The 17,501-nt window shown below is 42.4% G+C and overlaps 1 protein-coding gene across 2 annotated transcripts in view; it reads left to right on the top strand.

Annotated features, from left to right (window-relative positions):
• fat4 (FAT atypical cadherin 4) overlaps positions 1-17,501 on the top strand; it is a 397,379-nt gene that overhangs the window by 221,282 nt on the left and 158,596 nt on the right. For both annotated transcript variants that reach the window (XM_078539696.1, XM_078539702.1), the window contains exon 6: positions 11,897-12,819. In XM_078539696.1, coding sequence (XP_078395822.1) covers positions 11,897-12,819 — 923 coding nt within the window. The remainder of the gene's footprint in view (positions 1-11,896; positions 12,820-17,501) is intronic.

Raw genomic sequence — 17,501 nt, 5'->3', positions numbered from 1 at the left:
ATCGAGGAGCAACCCAGACCAGGTGTAAGTCATGGCAGGAGTGTTTTCATGGAGTGAGGGTCAACAGCAAAGGCAGGGGTTGGCGCTCAGCTACCCCCTACCTTCACGATGCTGGGTCCCTCGATCAGGCCCGCAAAAGGCTCGCACAGGTTTGCTTGTCGCGCTCCCCAAGTGGCCCACCTGGCGTTGGTTTAATACCAGCGGCAGCAGGATGAGGCCCTTAAGTGGTCATTAATTGCCCACTTAAGGGCCTCAATTGGCATCTGGGTGGAAAGTCTGACCACGAGCCTTCCAGCCCTGGACTCAATTTTGGCAGAGGATGGAAGGCGGCAGAGTGCCCGCACGCCATCCCACCCCCCCCCCCCACATGATTAAATGACCTCCCTTCCCTCATACATTTTGAGAGAGGGCATGAAATTACCCCCATAGAGCTAATATTGTCGAGCAATGGCCTATATGTGACTCCAAACCCAGAGCAATGCGGTTGACTCTTAACTCTCCTCTGAAACAGCCTAGCCAGCCACTCTGTTGTACCAAACCGCAACAGAAAAGTTAAAACCAGATAGCCAGATAGACTGCTCACCACCACTTTCTCAAGGGCAATTAGGGATGAGCAACAAATGCTGACCTGGCCAGCGACACATACATCCCATGAAAGAACTTTAAAACAGGTTTTATGTTAGTAATTGATACTACAACCTATATTTTTTCCTTACATTGGATAACACTATTAGTCTTGTTTTGATGCTTTTTAGAGATTTGTACTTTCATAATGTTGCATGTGAACTTTCTTCAGCTCAGGCTGCGGTCATACACACACATCATTATGTACATACTTTGCATATGACCTCTTTCAGCTATTGGCTGCATTTAAGCAAAAACAGTCTCTTCAATTGTAATCACAGATGCCCGTTTATTTAAGTCTTGTCATAAATCATAAAAAACATATAATTTTTTGTGTGTGCTAACAAACTATGAGTCAATCCAGCCAAATTAGTAATGGTAAAAACAAAAAACTACTGCGGATGCTGGAAATCCAAAACAAAACAGAATTACCTGGAAAAACTCAGCAGGTCTGACAGCATCGGTGGAGAAGAAAAGAGTCGACGTTTTGAGTCCTCACGACCTGCTGAGTTTTTCCAGGTAATTCTGTTTTTGTTTTCAAATTAGTAATGGCAGGGCCCTGAACGCCAGTTGATGTTTATCAGTTTGTCACACCAAGGTGTGAGAGTAAGCATGAGTGACAGTTGCAGTGTTCCACAACCTTGTGATGATATACCCTTAAGAATAGCATTCAGTTTGCTTGCATGGGAACTCCTCTTTACAACCCTCTGCTACAATTTTATACTGATCTTCTTCCTGGGATACGAGTTGCTCACTTACAGGAGCTATTGGGATAAATCTGTATTTGGCTGTGGAAAGGTTACAAGAGGAAAATTTGCCGATCGGCAGGAGATCACTATAAGCAGCTGGATTTTATCAGAGGCAAGTTTATTAGGACATTTGTGGTGAAGAATTGAGGATTTCGAGATTAAAAATATAATGTGAGAAAAAATAAAAGCAGGAAAAATGGAAACTATGTACAGGATTTACCCACCAATCCCCTCTCTTTCATTTACTATTTTTGCTGCTTTGCCATTTGTACAGCCTCCCTCTTCCCTGAGAAATCAGGCCCATTTGAGGTACAAATTTTTCCGCACCTTTTAAAAAAAAAAGTGTTCATGGGATGTCGACATTCCTGGATAGGCCAGCATTTTTTTTAACCATCTCTAATTGCCTTTATTCAGAGGGCAGAGTCAACCACATTGCTGTGAGTCTGGAGTCACGTGTAGCCAGACCAGATAAGAACAGCAGATTTCCTCCCCTAAAAACATTAGCCAACCAGATGGGTTTTTATGACAATGGTTTCATGGTCATCATCAGCCTTTAATTGCAGATTTTTATTAAATTGAAGTTTCACCATCTGCCCATGGTAGGATTCAAACCCGGGTCCCCGGGGCATTACCCTAGGTCTCTGGAATACTAGCCCAGTGACAATACCACTACGCCACTGCCTCACCGCCATCTGCTGCCTAAATGTTTCCTTAGGGACTGACATATGGCTACTGGTTGTTGAAGTAGGGCAGCACCCAACTTGACAGCAGTATGTGGAAAGAGGAAGGAGAAGTGAGATAAAAGGAGGAGTAACTAAAGGATGTCCAGGACCTGGATATTAACTGAGAAGCGAGAGGGAGCAGCAGGGCTGTCTATTTTGAGATCAGGAAACCTGGAAGAATTTACCTCAGGCCCTGACAGATTTAACAATACAAGCTGATTATTTTTTTTGGCCCAGTTTCCCAGCTGCAGCTAACCAGATTGAGAGGACAGGTGGTATAGGGCAGGTAGACCTTTGGCATCAGGCCACAGCAGGGGAGCTGAGAGGGGAGAGGAAGGGATTGAAGGTCTCGAGGCGGTGGTGAGAAGATGAGAAGCCTCGGGATGTCGAGGGGGAAATCGAAGGCCTTGTGAACAAGATCAGAAGGGTGGTGGAGGGAGATCAGAAGGACCTTAGGGGGAGATGGTCGGAAATGGCTCAATGAGGTGATCAGAAATGTCAGGAAGGCAGAGACAGGAATGGCCTCAATGAGGATATAGGAAGAGTTGGTACAGGGGGAGATTGGAGGCCTTGCGTGGTGATCACAAGAATCAGGGGAGATCGGAAGAGTCAGTGACTTATCAAAGTGGATGAGTGAAGATGGGTAAACTGGGTTCAACAGGTAAGTGGAAAGGCACTGATGTCCTGGGTCCATAATGCCCCCTAGAAACTTGGCTGGCCAGTGTTAAATTTAAAATGGCAATTAAATATGAGGCACACAGCCTCTTTATAAAATTGAAATCAACAAACCACCTCCTGGAAGCAGTTTGGTGGCCCAATTTCCCTCCCTCCTTCTCCGCCCATCCCATCCTGCTTCCATTAAGGCTGGAAATGGGACAGGTTGGAGGTGAATTGAGGATCTGGATTCAGGGTCTATATTTGCCAAAGAGCGGCCATCGTCGTCAGATCACCGCTCCGCTCCAAACTTTCCCCAACTCGACTCTGATCCCCATTTCTTCTGGGATCTTCTGAGCCCGGCTTTCCCAGAATTGCGGAAAGCAGTTTCCCTTGGAGAGCTGTACCAAAGTGGAGTACGGTCATGGAAATACAGTACATGGTGAGTTTAAAGGTCCCGTTTGAATGTTAGTGACTGCTGAATGGATGAGTGGGTGAATGAGTGAATGGGTAGAGTGGTAGGGTGGGTAAAAGGGTGAGGTAAGTGGGTAAGTGGATAGGGTGGGTGAGGTAAATGGGTAGGGTGTGCAGGGTGGGTGAGGTGGATAAATGGGTAGGGTGGGTACATGGTCAAGGTGGGTGAGGTGGGTAAGTGGTTATGGTGGGGTAGGTGGGTGGGAGTAAGTGGGTGAGCTGGGTAGATGGGTGCATGGGTAGGGGGTGAGGTTGTTAGGGGTGAGTTGGGAGGTGGGTAAGGTGGCAGGTTGGTGAGGTGGGAGGAGGTGAGGTGGGTAGGGTGAATGCAGTGATAAGTTGGTGCGGTGTGTGAGTTGGGAAATGTGTAGGGCGGCAGGTGGGTGAAGAGGCAGGTGGGTGAGGTGGTAAGCAGTTCTGGGGATAGATAGGTGGTCGGGAGGTAGTCGGGTATGGATGGTGGTCAGGTCACAGGGCTGGGGGGGGATAGTTGGCTCTGGTCGGAGGGTAGTCGGGTTGGGGGTTAGTCGGTGATCAGAGGGTAGTCAGGTCGTGTCGGGGGTAGTCAGGTGGCTGAGGTTAGTCGGATTGGGTCGGGGGTAGTCAGTGGTCGGGGGGTAGTCGGATTGGGCTGGGCATAGTTGGGTGGTCAGGGGGTAGTCGGATAGGTCGGAGGAAGCCGGTGGTTAGTCAGGTCAGGAGTGTAGCCAGTAGGTCGGGGCGGGGGTGATTCAGGGTTCAGTTGTGGAGTTACCCAGATGTTAGACTAGGTTTTAATCTGCTTAACGTTTCTTAGGTAACTATCCACCTAAATACATTGGAACTGTTCAAAGTCTCCGACTCTAACTCAGCATCAGAGACATTCGTCAAGGATCCTGGGGAGCAGGAGAATTGCCCATCAGAAGTTGAAACTTCCCGGGCAATTCCCACAGTGGTCAGCACATCAGGATTTCCCCAGGGTCCTGATGCGTATCTCAGTCATGTATATCCAGTCTCCAAAAATCCAGAAACTGGATGATTTGGGTTCAAATTTTTAACATCGTTTACATCCCATCCGACCCGAATGCACTCATTTTTAGGGGGTTAAAGTTCCCTCCAGGGTTTCTGACAAATTTAGCCTGAGATCCTAGTAATATTCAAACCAAATTATTCCTAATTGCTCACGCATGCTCCAGTAACCTGGATTCAGAGCTCATTTTAACTCAACACCTGAAGCTCTGCAAGGAAGGAATAGAGGTCTAAGCAAAGTCACTGATATTGAGAGAGATCCAAGAGCAGCAGAAACAGTGTCAGTTACTGTTGCTCTTGGCATTCCTTGAGGAATGTTTGGTTTGACACAGATGTTGAGGGGCAGCTGGAAGTGCTCTCGTGTTTCTAGTTAAACATAAGGCGCCTGGCTTAAGCACTTGTTGTTGTAGCTGTGTTGTTCCAGTCATGATCATGCAAATGTAAATATTTTATATGGTTTTCCTATCTGTGAGGGAACCACAGACAATGCAGGTTGGACCAGTTGTAGTGTATTGCACCATTATAGTAAGGGATGCATTATTAATGGAGTTCACCATGCCATATTATCATTTGAAGCATTGTTGAATGCCTATCACTGTTAACCTGATTACAGGTCACTAATTCTCACTGCATAGTCCAAATTGTTCCCGAATTAGCCAAGTGAAAATCTCTGGTATTTTCTTTCTATTTAACTTTCCACACATAAAAACACTTTCTTAAGTCCTGCAATTTTGAGTCTGCCAATGAAAATAATGGCAGCTTGGGCCCCACGTCAGAATAGTATTGTTGAATATTGATTTTGTGCATCTCTGAAGTATATTTCTTTTCCTTGTTTTTAAAAATATCAGGGTGTGGAATCATGCATCTGAATAATGAAACAAATTAAAATTTTCTTCAAAACCTACTTTACAGTTATTAAATCAGCATAGTTTGAAGAAAATAATATATTCAATTATATATTTTAATTTTCAATACCAGTGCATGGCTGTGCAGTCACCTGCTAGCATCCCAGTACATCCTAATTTCTGTCAATACTTGCAGCTATTGCCACTTATTTGTTTATATTGAACTACTGTACTGGCTCTAAAAGCATTATTGTTTCTCCTGCCCTTCTTGCACCTTAAACATAGCTACACTTGAAACCGGCTCTGTTGTGATTTATGTGTGACAGTCGAAAGATAACAATCTGGGAAAGGTCACTGATAGGCTGCTGTTTATTTGTGGAAATTGGAACTCCAACTGGAAAAAATTGGTTAGCACATTCAAGTCTAATGACCCAGTTAGGCTAATTAGTCAGTGTTAAATGCAGCATTCGACTTAAGATAAGAAACAATGATCGATTGGCAAAGGGCACTCTAACCCACAAAGTACACATTTAAAATAATTCGTGTGTTGACTTTCATCATTATAATGCTCATAAAATTGTTACATTTACACGGCCTGTTGTGTACTGAGGTAAATCAGGAATGGATGCAATTCCAAAGCAAACTAGGTAATGTTTGTCCCTTCTGCCAGTGTGTGAAAGCTTAGCCCCCTTATTATGACTTAGAATCTTCTTTAGATACTAGTGTAAATCAGTGCCTGATCTGCCCTTGGAGTGAGCCTTTGATTTTCCGCCCACTTATCTCTTGGCAGCAAAATACCACATTTGCACCATTGCCTCGAGCAATGCTAATACTGAGAATCTAATACCATATTTATATTGCACTTTCTACTTGATGTAGCTCCACAATATGTTCCAACTCGGTTTGCTCCGAATTGATCTCACTTAACCATAGGGAAACTCAAACGTCAGCAGTAATAGGAAAATAACTGTACATATGCAGTTTTTGATAAGCACTGAAGGTAATTTTGACTTTGTCAAGTGCCTTAAGATGTTTTGCTGCATTAAAATCACTCTATATGTGCAAGCTATTATTGTGTGTGCAATATAAAACGGGTGATAAAGAATCTGCAGCCTGTTTTACATCTCTCCCATTGTTTTTAATTCCAATGAAGTGAGTGATGTAGAACAGGCTAACAGCTTGGCTATCACCTGTTTTACAAGATTGCACCAAGTCAAACTTGACCCTACTGTGTCTTCAGCCTGAAGGAGGTCATAATAACTGGCTGCTGCAGGGACTGTCATTTATGTTTGCCATCAGCGGCGTGGGGAGAAACCAACTTAAGGGTACATGTAGCCAAAGGTATTAGCAGTGCTTGGTATGGCACCATGGTTGCTGGCAAGTTCTGCAACATAAATGCAATGTCAGGCTTGTAATTGGAGCTATACCCTTCAAGTACACCTTTGTAAAAGTGAATCTTCATTGTCACCTCATGGGTGATAATCTGGCAGAGTGGACCACAGCCCATTGCAGAAGTCATCTGATTTTCATTCTGCCGCATTATAGAACTCAATTAGCGGGTGATCCAGCCTACCAGATTGTCGCGCATGTACCCTGTAGAGTTTACATTTACCCTGTAGAGTACCCACATTCCCAGCAGACATTTTGCATTCAGCCCCTTGCCATGCACTGCCAGTGAACATAGGGTTCGATTTTTTTTTTGATAATTCATGGTAATGGGTCAAAAATCCAGATCATCATCTCCATCAGTTGACATTTCCGTCCAAGATTTATTTTTTTTAATGGTTTCAAATCATGGGTTTAAGAATGAAATAAAATTGGAAATCTTTAGCCCATTGGCATCTGAAAAAGAATGATATTCAGTGTATCAACCCATTGTCAGCTCTAGGAACTGCAAGAAAAGCAAACCCTTCTCTCGGGATAGAGCAATAGAGTCAAGAATAAAGTTTGTAGTGACTAACAAAGGAACTGGTTAGTGGCTTTAATAGCCTATGTTCTAAAAAGTTGGAAAGAGAGCATAAAGTCCTGAGAAACGCACAAGGTTTATCTCAATCAGGCACGTAAGAGCATTGGAATGATAAAAAGGGGAGTGAAAGAGCTTGGAAGTGGACGAAGGCGAAGTGGAATAAATGAGAAATCAGGCAGGAAAATGGCGAGACAAGTAATGTCTTAAATTCTAAAGTTTCTGTACAGTCTACAGGACTGCAACCTGCTCAGGAAGAAAATGAGATACTGCTACTAAAGTTTGCGTTGGTTTTGAAAGAATGCTGGAGAGCAAGAACAGAAAGATGATTGTGGGAATGAGAGAGAGAACTAAAGTCGTGAGCCACAGAGTTCAGAATTATACTTGTCGAGATGTTCAGCAAAATTGTCACCTAAATTGAATTTTGTCCAGCAGTGTAAAAGAGAACGTAGCGAGCAGAGAATACAGAAAGCAAACTGCATTATGTGCATGTAAATTGCTGTTTCCAGTTGGAAAAGTGTTTGCGTCCGCAGCTAGTGGTGGGTGAAGAGGCAAATAGACAACAAAATGTAGAAAAGTGAAAAGAAAAATCAAAAGATGTCGATTTTTTTCATTTTGAGTAGACTTCAGGCAGGTAGAGGATAATCTCTTCCAATATAAATATTTTAATAAGACTTCTGCCTAGTTTAGACCACTTAAAATTTGCTTGGACAACGTGATGGCAATAAGATTTTATTTACATTTTTGTCTAACAACCATTCCATTCCCACTGAAAATGGGGTAATAGTGAGATGATGATCACCCCACACTAACGTGATTTGCTTCCATCTAATTCGCTCCACATGGTTCATTTGATCTGAATTACCATTGAAGAAATATATTTAAGAAGTGTTGAAATTTGTAGCATTGTGTAAGGAATTAAACTGTAATTGCAATCGTGACTAGAAAGAAAAGCTCTCTCTTATAAACTATGCTGTTTCTTTTTAGCTTTGTAACATTGCCAACACCAGTAACTAGAACATAAATGACTACATTTTTTTGTGTAAAGCTTGAATTAAAATACTTCTTTAGTTTTTTTTTCATTTTTAGGGATAATTATTAAAATTATAAACTCCTGAAAATCAGCAGTAGCCAAAATCATGGCGGAAAGGCTTACAACAGGAAGTGTTTTCTCGTCTTATTTGTAATTGTGGTGCAATCCCGGTTAACTTTCACCGAGCACATGCGCTAACATTGAAAAGACCTCTCAGTTTTACTGATGGACCTCAGTTTCCTGTATACAAGAGAAGGTTATACAGTAGGGATAAATATTTGGATAAATTCATATTTTGTGGTCAGATTTTGTCTGGGCATGAGGGGAGGGTGCTGTAATCGAAAACTGAAGTCCTGAGATTTAATACAACTGTGCAAGTGAAAATGGTAGTGGCTGTATTCAGTGTTCGTTAGAATAAGGGAATTTGGTCTTCAAAGTTATAAACTTAGGAACCCCTATTACTGGGGCATTAATACTCTGTACCAAAGAGTGGGAGGATGCAGTTCCTATGGGAAACGAAAGCGCGGCACCTTGCTGTGGTGGAGAGGGAAAATCAGGCTGGGTGGTCAAGCTTCATGGATACTCTGTGCCTCTTAACAACCAACCAAGAAAGGAAATGTCGAGGAAAGGCCTGGGAACACACCACATGCCTTCTCTCTCAGCAGAGAAAGGCCTTGGAGTTCAGGGAACTAATGAATATGGATAACTTCAAAAATTGCACAAATATAAAGTAATTAAAACACCAGCTGTTTCACCTCCATTGCAATGCTGCAGTTTTGACCTGTGTATCACAGAGATGCATCATGGCTAGTTACAGGAAAATAACTCAACTGGGGGCATTGAAAGCTGTTGAATCTTCCAATATACTTCAATAAATTATCTTCCATATCTCACCAATTTACACAGCAGTTCATTTTTTTGCCATGTGGTTCTGTGGTACAGAAGTAAAGTAAATATTGAATTTTGCAATAAAACATTTTGGTGGCAGTCATGACCCTAAATAGCCCCAAGAACATGAGCATTACTTCTGGTTACAAAATAAACAACTGTAAATAATGTGCTGGATCTCAGATTACACATGTGGCACAACTGCTGAAAAAACACACTTGACAGGAGTGGATGAGTCCTATTGTCATTCAAGCCTGAGATTCAGATTTACAACCTCCCTGTGGAATCAATTCTGGACTTTCCAAGGCTGCTCAGTAAAGAGCTGTATAGCAGTACATCTCAGAATGGTGAGGTTCTTTGTATATCATATGCAATCTGCTGTTATGTTGGTATCGTAGAATTTGGACATGCTGAAGCCCACTCAAGGAAGATATGTAACAGTCACAGCCAAAAATGAGCTACCTAAAATCCTAGTTGTAACCATTAATGCGAAAGCACTTGTTTTTCAATAGAGTTGCAACACATGGAAGAAAGAAGGGCAGGGAAAGGTCAGCCAAACTTTGGAAGGTAGTTTTATGCTATTTTACTACTCAGCCAACTACTGGAGCAAAAAGCAAGAAAAAGATAACTGAGATTCCTCTGGAGATGCCTTATCTTTCCTCTCACAGAATGTGTTTATGCGGTCCAAATCTGATCTCAGTTTGTTTACTTCGTCAGAAGATTGTTACGTTGGCTTTTCTTTTTTCATGTTGCATTGTCTGATTGTTCAGCGTTGGTGATTAGATTCAAGGATTAGATCCAGGACTTTAGTAGGAATTTGATGTTGTACAGTATTGGTGAGAGTATTAATTATTCCTTAATCATTTAGGGCAGCTGCATAATGAAGCAAGTTCACTTACAGTATTCAAATGGATTCTGATGGATAACATTTCTAAAGTGTTTCTTTCTGGGGGGTTGCTGTTTAGTGGAAAGGTGAGAAGAAAGAAAATGTTCAATTACAATCTGACTTTTGAAGAAAAGCTGGATTTTTCTGCTGGTTGTAGGCTTTGGTATACCAGCATTAATTTCCTAGACTTACAGCATGTACTAGATATATGTTAAGTCATGTATTATTTAATGTGGTGCAACCACTTGCCCTCTCACAATGCTGTAGTCTTTGCTTTTATAATAAATCTGGGTGATGGAGAATTTAAGACCATAGTGTTCCAGTATTTTAAGTACAAACCAGTTAAGTATATGATTTGGTTCCTGTGCTTGTTATAGTCAGTTTGGCGTATGTTCGATTCTGTTAGGTGTACAAGTTTAGCCAAGTTCTTGAGTTCAGACACATTTCATAATAGCTCTAAACATGGCATTAATGATCCCGCAGTTTGGTAGTGCACACAGTATAAGTGGCCATATTAGAAATTACGTACCTTTGGCTTGCATTAAAAATCAGAAGTGTTCTTCTACAATGTCACTTCCATTCTGATATTACAAAGGAAAGTAATGTTTTCTGTTCCAATTAGGCACCGAGGAAATGGTACAAGTAACAGCCTATTCATGTTAGAATTCATGCAACTGATTTGATGAGGGATGGCATAACATCACATCCCAAGACAAAACCCAAGAATTTCTGCACCTACAACGAGTACCACAATTTACTGCGAGTATCACAAGTTTACATAAAATGACTTGGAAGCAGTGCCCATGGCAGTTTAAGAGTGAAATTAAGTAGTTATAAACCATTTGTTGCAACAAATCACTTGTCCTAATTACAATTAATTTGTTGTAGTATTGGTGGTCTAATATTGGTGGTGTAATGTCATTTGGTGGTCTAATCATTAAAGCCTAGACATTTATTCTGAGTGATGTTGGCATCTTTGATGCATCCAAATCAAATTCCTCTTTCCATTAAAATAGTGGACAAAGGAATTTGATGCAGACTCTGATATCACCATGCAAAATAATTTCTAGATTTATATCTCAGAACATTACACAGCACACTAGCATAGGCAAAGGTTCCAAGAGGCTCTGTGCGCATGTATTCAGACAAAAATTAACATCAAGCCAAAGAAGTGGTGTTAGGATGGCTGACTGAAAGCTTCGGTCAAAGAGACAGGTTTCAAGGAGGGTCTAATAAAAAGAGAGAAAGAGGTTTAGGGATGCAATTCCAGAGTTTTGGAAGTCAAAATCTGTTGTTGGGCTCTTAGTACAGTTTGGTGCAGATCAGATAGCATGTTATAGCATTTTTTTTAGTTACAACTGTGCATGGTGGATTTGAACTTACAGTAGCACTATGTAATACATGAGCTAATTACAAACAAGTATATGTTTTTTCATGGGCAACAATAGATGATTTTACAAAGTATTTTCATCACTAAAGTGTCAATCAAAAAAGGTCCTATATAATGTCATCATAGCCAGCCACTTGGACGTAGAATTACAAAATATTTCTTGCCCTATAATTGTTTTCATGAAAAACATTCCGAACTTTTCATACAAAATTATATGTTGCAGTGGTACAGTTATTAAGTAGAGTTAAAGTATAAACACATTCACTGGAGATAGACCTTCTGAGGAAAGAAAGAGATTTAAAAACAAAAATTAAATGTTGCCAGTCACTTGTTGTTTACATACAAAACAAGAGTTACTGCATTTCAAAGCAATTAATTATTTGTGAAGGTGTTTCTGAGAGACTTGATAAAGTACTATATAAATGGATGCTTTTCATTTTTTTCAGTTTAAAAGAACGCATTGAAAATATGCAGAAGGACAGTCAGCACCTGAAACAAAACAAAAGACAGTTTAGGTGTAATCCTGTATCAGAACCCAGATTTTATTTTATTTGTTTTATTCCACCAGTGTAATCTCATTTGATTTAAAGTGGACTTCAGTCTATACTTCAGTTTCTTAGTATAGTGTGCTCATTATATTTTCTGGTCTTTTGTTTCCAGGACCCAATTCCCAGTTGGCATACAACATTGCCTCCGGAGATTCACTGCAACATTTTGATATAGATAATAATGGCATTCTGAGTGTTAAGCAACAGCTGGATCGGGAAAGCCAATCATTCTACAACCTGCTGATTAGGGCTCATGATTTATCTCTTCTCCCAGCAAGTAGGCTTACAAGCACAGCTCAAGTCTCTGTTATTCTGCTGGATGTCAATGACTGCCCACCGAGGTTTATTTCATCTAAGATAGCCTACATGCAGGAAAACTCTCCAATGAACACAGTCGCCTATAAAGCCCAAGCTACTGATCCTGACAGTGGACCAAACAGTTATGTTGAGTACACACTACTAAGCCACTCAGGAAACAAGTTCAGTATTGGGACAATAGATGGGGAGTTACGACTAACTGGTGAACTTGACAGGGAAGAGGTCTCAAATTATACGTTGACTGTGATTGCTACAGACAAGGGTGAACCTCCGCTCTCATCAACAATGGATGTTACTGTGATCGTGCTTGATGTGAATGATAACACTCCCATTTTTCAACAAGTTCTCTATGAAGTTGAGATTAGTGAAAATACACTTAGTGGCGTTGATCTCATCCAAGTTGCTGCAACTGATTTAGATGAAGGAGCTAATGGTCAGATCCGCTATCACATCGCCCATGGCAATCTGAACAATGATTTTCGAATTGATTCTGTTACTGGTATAGTATCAGTAGCCAAGCAACTTGATCGTGAAACGAGATCGTCGTATTCTCTGATTGTCCAAGCAACTGATCGTGGAAGCAGCCCACAGACTGCAACGGCAGTAATAAGCATTAATCTCACAGACATGAATGACTTTCTACCAATCTTTGAACTATCACCCTACACTGTGCATGTGCAGGAAAATGCACAGAATCTACCAATGTCCATCTTGCAGGTTGGTAGTATAAAGAGTTTATTTTAATCTGCAATAATAATTCTTCTACTTAACTGTAAGATCAGTATTATAATTAAATCTGGTGGAAATGTTGCACCCATGTGTTAATCAGTCCCTATTTTATGTTTTTCCTAATACTAAAAATGCAGTAAATCATACTGGTATTCAAGGCAAAAACAAAAATACCTGGAAAAACTCAGCAGGTCTGGCAGCATCTGTGGGGAGGAGCACAGTTAATGTTTCGAATCCGCATGACCCTTCAACAGAACTAAGGAAAAATAGAAAAGGGGTGAAATATAAGCAGGTTTAAGGGGGGTGGGTGGGACAAGAAGAGCTGGATAGAGGGCCAGTGATAGGTGGAGATAACCAAAAGATGTCACAGACAAAAGGACAAAGAGGTGTTGAAGGTGGTGATATTATCTAAAGGAATGTGCTAATTAAGGGTAGAAAGCAGGACAAACAAGGTACAGATAGCCCTAGTGGGGGTGGGGTTGGGTGAAGGAATCGAAAAAGGCTAAAAGGTAGAGATAAAACAATGGATGGAAGTACATTTAAAAATAATGGAAATAGGTGGGAAAAGAAAAATCTATATAAATTATTGGAAAAAACAAAAAGGATGGGGAAAATCAGAAAGGGGGTGGGGATGGAGGAGAGAGTTCATGATCTAAAATTGTTGAACTCAATATTCAGTCCGGAAGGCTGTAAAGTGCCTAGTCGGAAGATGAGGTGCTGTTCCTCCAGTTTGCGTTGAGCTTCACTGGAACAATGCAGCAAGCCAAGGACGGACATGTGGGGATGAGAGCAGGGTGGAGTGTTGAAATGGCAAGCGACAGGGAGGTCTGGGTAATGCTTGCGGACAGACCGAAGGTGTTCTGCAAAGCGGTCACCCAGTCTAACACCTTCGGTCTGTCCGCAAGCATTACCCAGACCTCCCTGTCGCTTGCAATTTCAACACTCCACTCAACCTTATCTTCTTGAAGGAGAACAATCCCAACTTTTCCAATTTATCTGTGTAACTGAGGTTCCTCATCCCTGGAACCATCCTTGTGAATCTTTTCTGTGCCCCAGTGGCATTTCATTTTGGAGAAAAATAATGAACAGGATTCCCGTTCCTGGAAGGCTTCCTGGGAAGCTATGTAAGTTGTAGGTAAGGACAAGATGAATCTTGGCTGTGGGGTTCACTTTGAGGATACATATCCTCAATCACCAAATCACCAACAATCACCAAATGTGCTCAGACATATAGAGCAAAATTTTTAGCTTGGGAGCGGGCACATGCCCGACCCACTCAAGCATAAAATAATGTACGTCGACATCAGGTGAGCGTGATGTTTCATTCGGCAGGCGTGCACCGGAGTCAGCAGCGTGCCCATTGACAATTAAAAGGCCTGTTAAGGCCAATAAATGATCAATTAAGTTTAATTTTTTGCTCCCCGTACAACCTTACAGCTGGCGGGCAGGCGAAAAGGCCAAGCGGCCTTTGCACTTTTTAGGAAACCTCATCCACGGGCAGGATGAGATTTCCTAAAGCAAATAAAACTACAATAAAAATTTTAAAACCTAATTAATATCATGTCCCTGCTCATGTGACAGAGTCATGTTTCATGACATTTTTATTTTCTTTACTTTTTTTAATATTAACTCTTCATCTCCCTGGGGCAGCTCTGTGCCTCAGGGAGATTGTGCACTCGCACGCATGTGCGAAGTTCACGCTCGCCCCGCTTGCACTACCCTTCCCCCCCACCACCCCCCGCCTTATGCTGTGTTGTTCCTGGACAGCCACAGGCTCCAGGCATCACCTGAGCCTGAAGGAAGCTGCATGTGATTAAAGTTCACACTTCCATTTCAAGTATTATTCATTTTAATACTCCCTCAGTTTATTTGATTTTGATACCAATGCTGGTGACAACCCTACAGTAGTGAATTAGCCACATAACTTTCGTTTCCAATAGCAATGGAATAAGGCCAGCTGCTAACAACAGTTTTCTGCCCACAAACAAAGTGAAAAATTACCCCCATCCTGTATTCCTTCTAGTTAAACTTGGGACAAATTATCTTTCTTAATTAATTCGCATCATAGGGGAGAACTTTCCCCATGTCGGGCGGGCTGCCCAGGAGCGGGCGCTGGCAGGCACGGAGCCGATTGCTGCCTGCAATTGGCTCTGTGCCGCCATTTTCCGTGTGTGGGCCAATTAAGGCCTGCCCAGCATGACGCAAGACCGGTAGCGCTCAGCATCACCTGTGCGGGCAGGGGGAAGAGGGAGAGTCGGAGCCTGTGCTCTTTCGCGTATGCGTGCGAAAGAGCGCAGAAATCTCCCTGAGGCTCAGAGCTGCCTCAGGGAGATTAAGTGCATATTAAGAATTTTTAATAAAGAAAGTTAAAAATTATTTACACATGCTCCCTCATGTGACAGTGTCACATGAGCTGGAACATGTTTATGAATTGAGGGAAAATTATTTATTTAATTAATAAAACCTTTAGGGAACCTCGTCCTGCCCATGAATGAGGTTTCCTAAAAAATGCGAAGGCCACTTGGGATCTTTGTCTGCCCGCCAACATTAACGTTGGACGGGCAACGTTGTTAATGACTTCAATTGGTTTTTAGCAGGCCTTTGACAGTTCCACGGGTGCGCACCCACCTCCGGCACGTGCCCACCGAACGAAAGATCTGAATGACGCGCGTTTACGTTGGGATGCATGCCCGATGTCACCGTGCGTCATTTTACGCGTCAAGCGTGCCGGACCCCTCCCCGCACGCCAATGTGAAAATTCTGGCCATATAGATTATGGTGGTAGATGATGACTTCCCCAATTTTTAAAATGAGAATAAAAATAACTTCTACAGGCTCTGTTCATAATTGAGGAGTCATAAACCCTAGATGCTGTAATGCTCTTCTCTAATTACTTTCCATTGCCTAAAGGGGAAGCAGTAGATGTAGTGTACCTGAATTCCCAAGAGATGTTTGATAAGGTGCCACACAAAGGTTAATACACAAAATAATGGCTCACAGAATGGGGTGATAAATTAGCATGGATAGAGGATTGGTTAATGGACAGGAAGCAGAGAGTGGCCATAAGCAGGTCATTCATTTTCAATTTAGCAAGCTGTGACTAATGGACCGCTGGAAGGATCAGTGCTGGGGCCTTAAGTATTTACAATCTATATTACTGACTTAGGTGAAGAAATAGACAGTAATGTATCTAAGTTTTCTGATAATACAAAGCTAGATGAAAAGGTAAGTTGTGGGGAGGACACAGAGAAGCTGCAAAGAGATATAAAGAAGTTAAGTGAGTGGGCAACAAGTTGGCAGATGGAGTATAATGTGAGGAAGTGTGAAGTTATTCACTTTATTTGTTAGAAAAGAAGAAGAATTTTTAAAAGATGAAAAATTTGTAAAGGTTGATGTTCAAAGAGACTTGGATATGCTTGTACATTGAACACAGAAAGTCAGCATGCAGGTTCAGCAAGCAATTAGGAAGGAAAATGGCATGTTGTCCTTTATTGCGAGGGCATTGAGTGCAAGAGTAAAGAAGTCTTGCTGCAATTGTTCAGGGTTTCGGTGAGACCACATCTGGAATACTGCGTGATGCACCCCGGAAGCGCTGTGTGCTCCCTGTGCGGGCGGGGTGGGGGTTGCCTGAGTTGGGAGTGCACGCGAAAGAGCACAGAAATCACCCTGAGGCACCTCTCAGGGAGATGGGTTTTAAGTCCAAAAAGTTTAATAAAGTGGCGAGAAAATTTTTATGACGTGCCCCCTCATGTGAAACTGTCACATGAGCTGGGACATGTGCCTTAATTTCAATAAAGATTTTTGTCAAAATTTAAAATCATTCATGAAACTTCATCCCACCCGTGGATGAGGTTCCATGAAAAATGCGAAGGCCGCCTGGGCTCTTTGCCTGCCCGCCAACCTTAAGGTTGGACAGGCAGCTCCGTTAATTACTTTAATTGAGAGTTAAATGGCCTTAATAGGCCTTTGACAGTTCAACGGGCGCACAGCTGACTCGGGCGCACGCCCCGCCGAACTGAAAGTCCGAATGACGCACCGTGACGTCAGGACACACACCTGATGTCACCACACGTCATTTTACGCCTCGGCAAGCGGGCCCCGCTCCTGCCCCCACTTGCCGAGCCGAAGATTCAGCCCAAGGGAAATGGGGAGCTGGCAGAAAAGTGGAGTTGAAGCCCAAGATCAGCCATGATTGTATGAATGGCACAGCAGGTTCGAGGGGCTATATGGTCTACTCCTGCTCCTATTTCTTGTGCTTTGACTATATGGTCTGGAATTTAGCCTGGAGGCATTATGGGTGTGGGTGTGATGGTGATATTGTATGGCCAGGGAACCCATAGGATGGCTTTCTCCTGTCCTGCAGAGTTTTGCTGATTGCTGGGGGTCCTGATGTTGGTTGGAAGGAGTTCCAATTGTGGGGAAAGGGGTGGGGGGAAGCAGTCAGATTGCGGTGGGGGTGTTACTGTGTAACTTGTTGGGCCTGGAGGAAGTACTGCTTCTCCCCCTGGCCCGCAAGCAGAGCTGTAAAGGCACATGCCTCATGGATTTAGCCGCTCCTGCCACCTTTAAGCCGCTATGTTTCCTGAAGCCCGGGAAACCTAGTTGCCTATGGTTAACATAGGATTACTGCTAAAGTGAAGACATGGGGTGTCAATTCTAACATTTAACTT

The sequence above is a fragment of the Cetorhinus maximus genome, chromosome 1, assembly GCF_964194155.1.
Source record: "Cetorhinus maximus chromosome 1, sCetMax3.hap1.1, whole genome shotgun sequence".
NCBI classification, from domain to species: Eukaryota; Metazoa; Chordata; class Chondrichthyes; order Lamniformes; family Cetorhinidae; genus Cetorhinus; species Cetorhinus maximus.
Note: the sequence above shows the minus strand (reverse complement) of the source record. Positions and strands in the feature narration are given on the sequence as shown.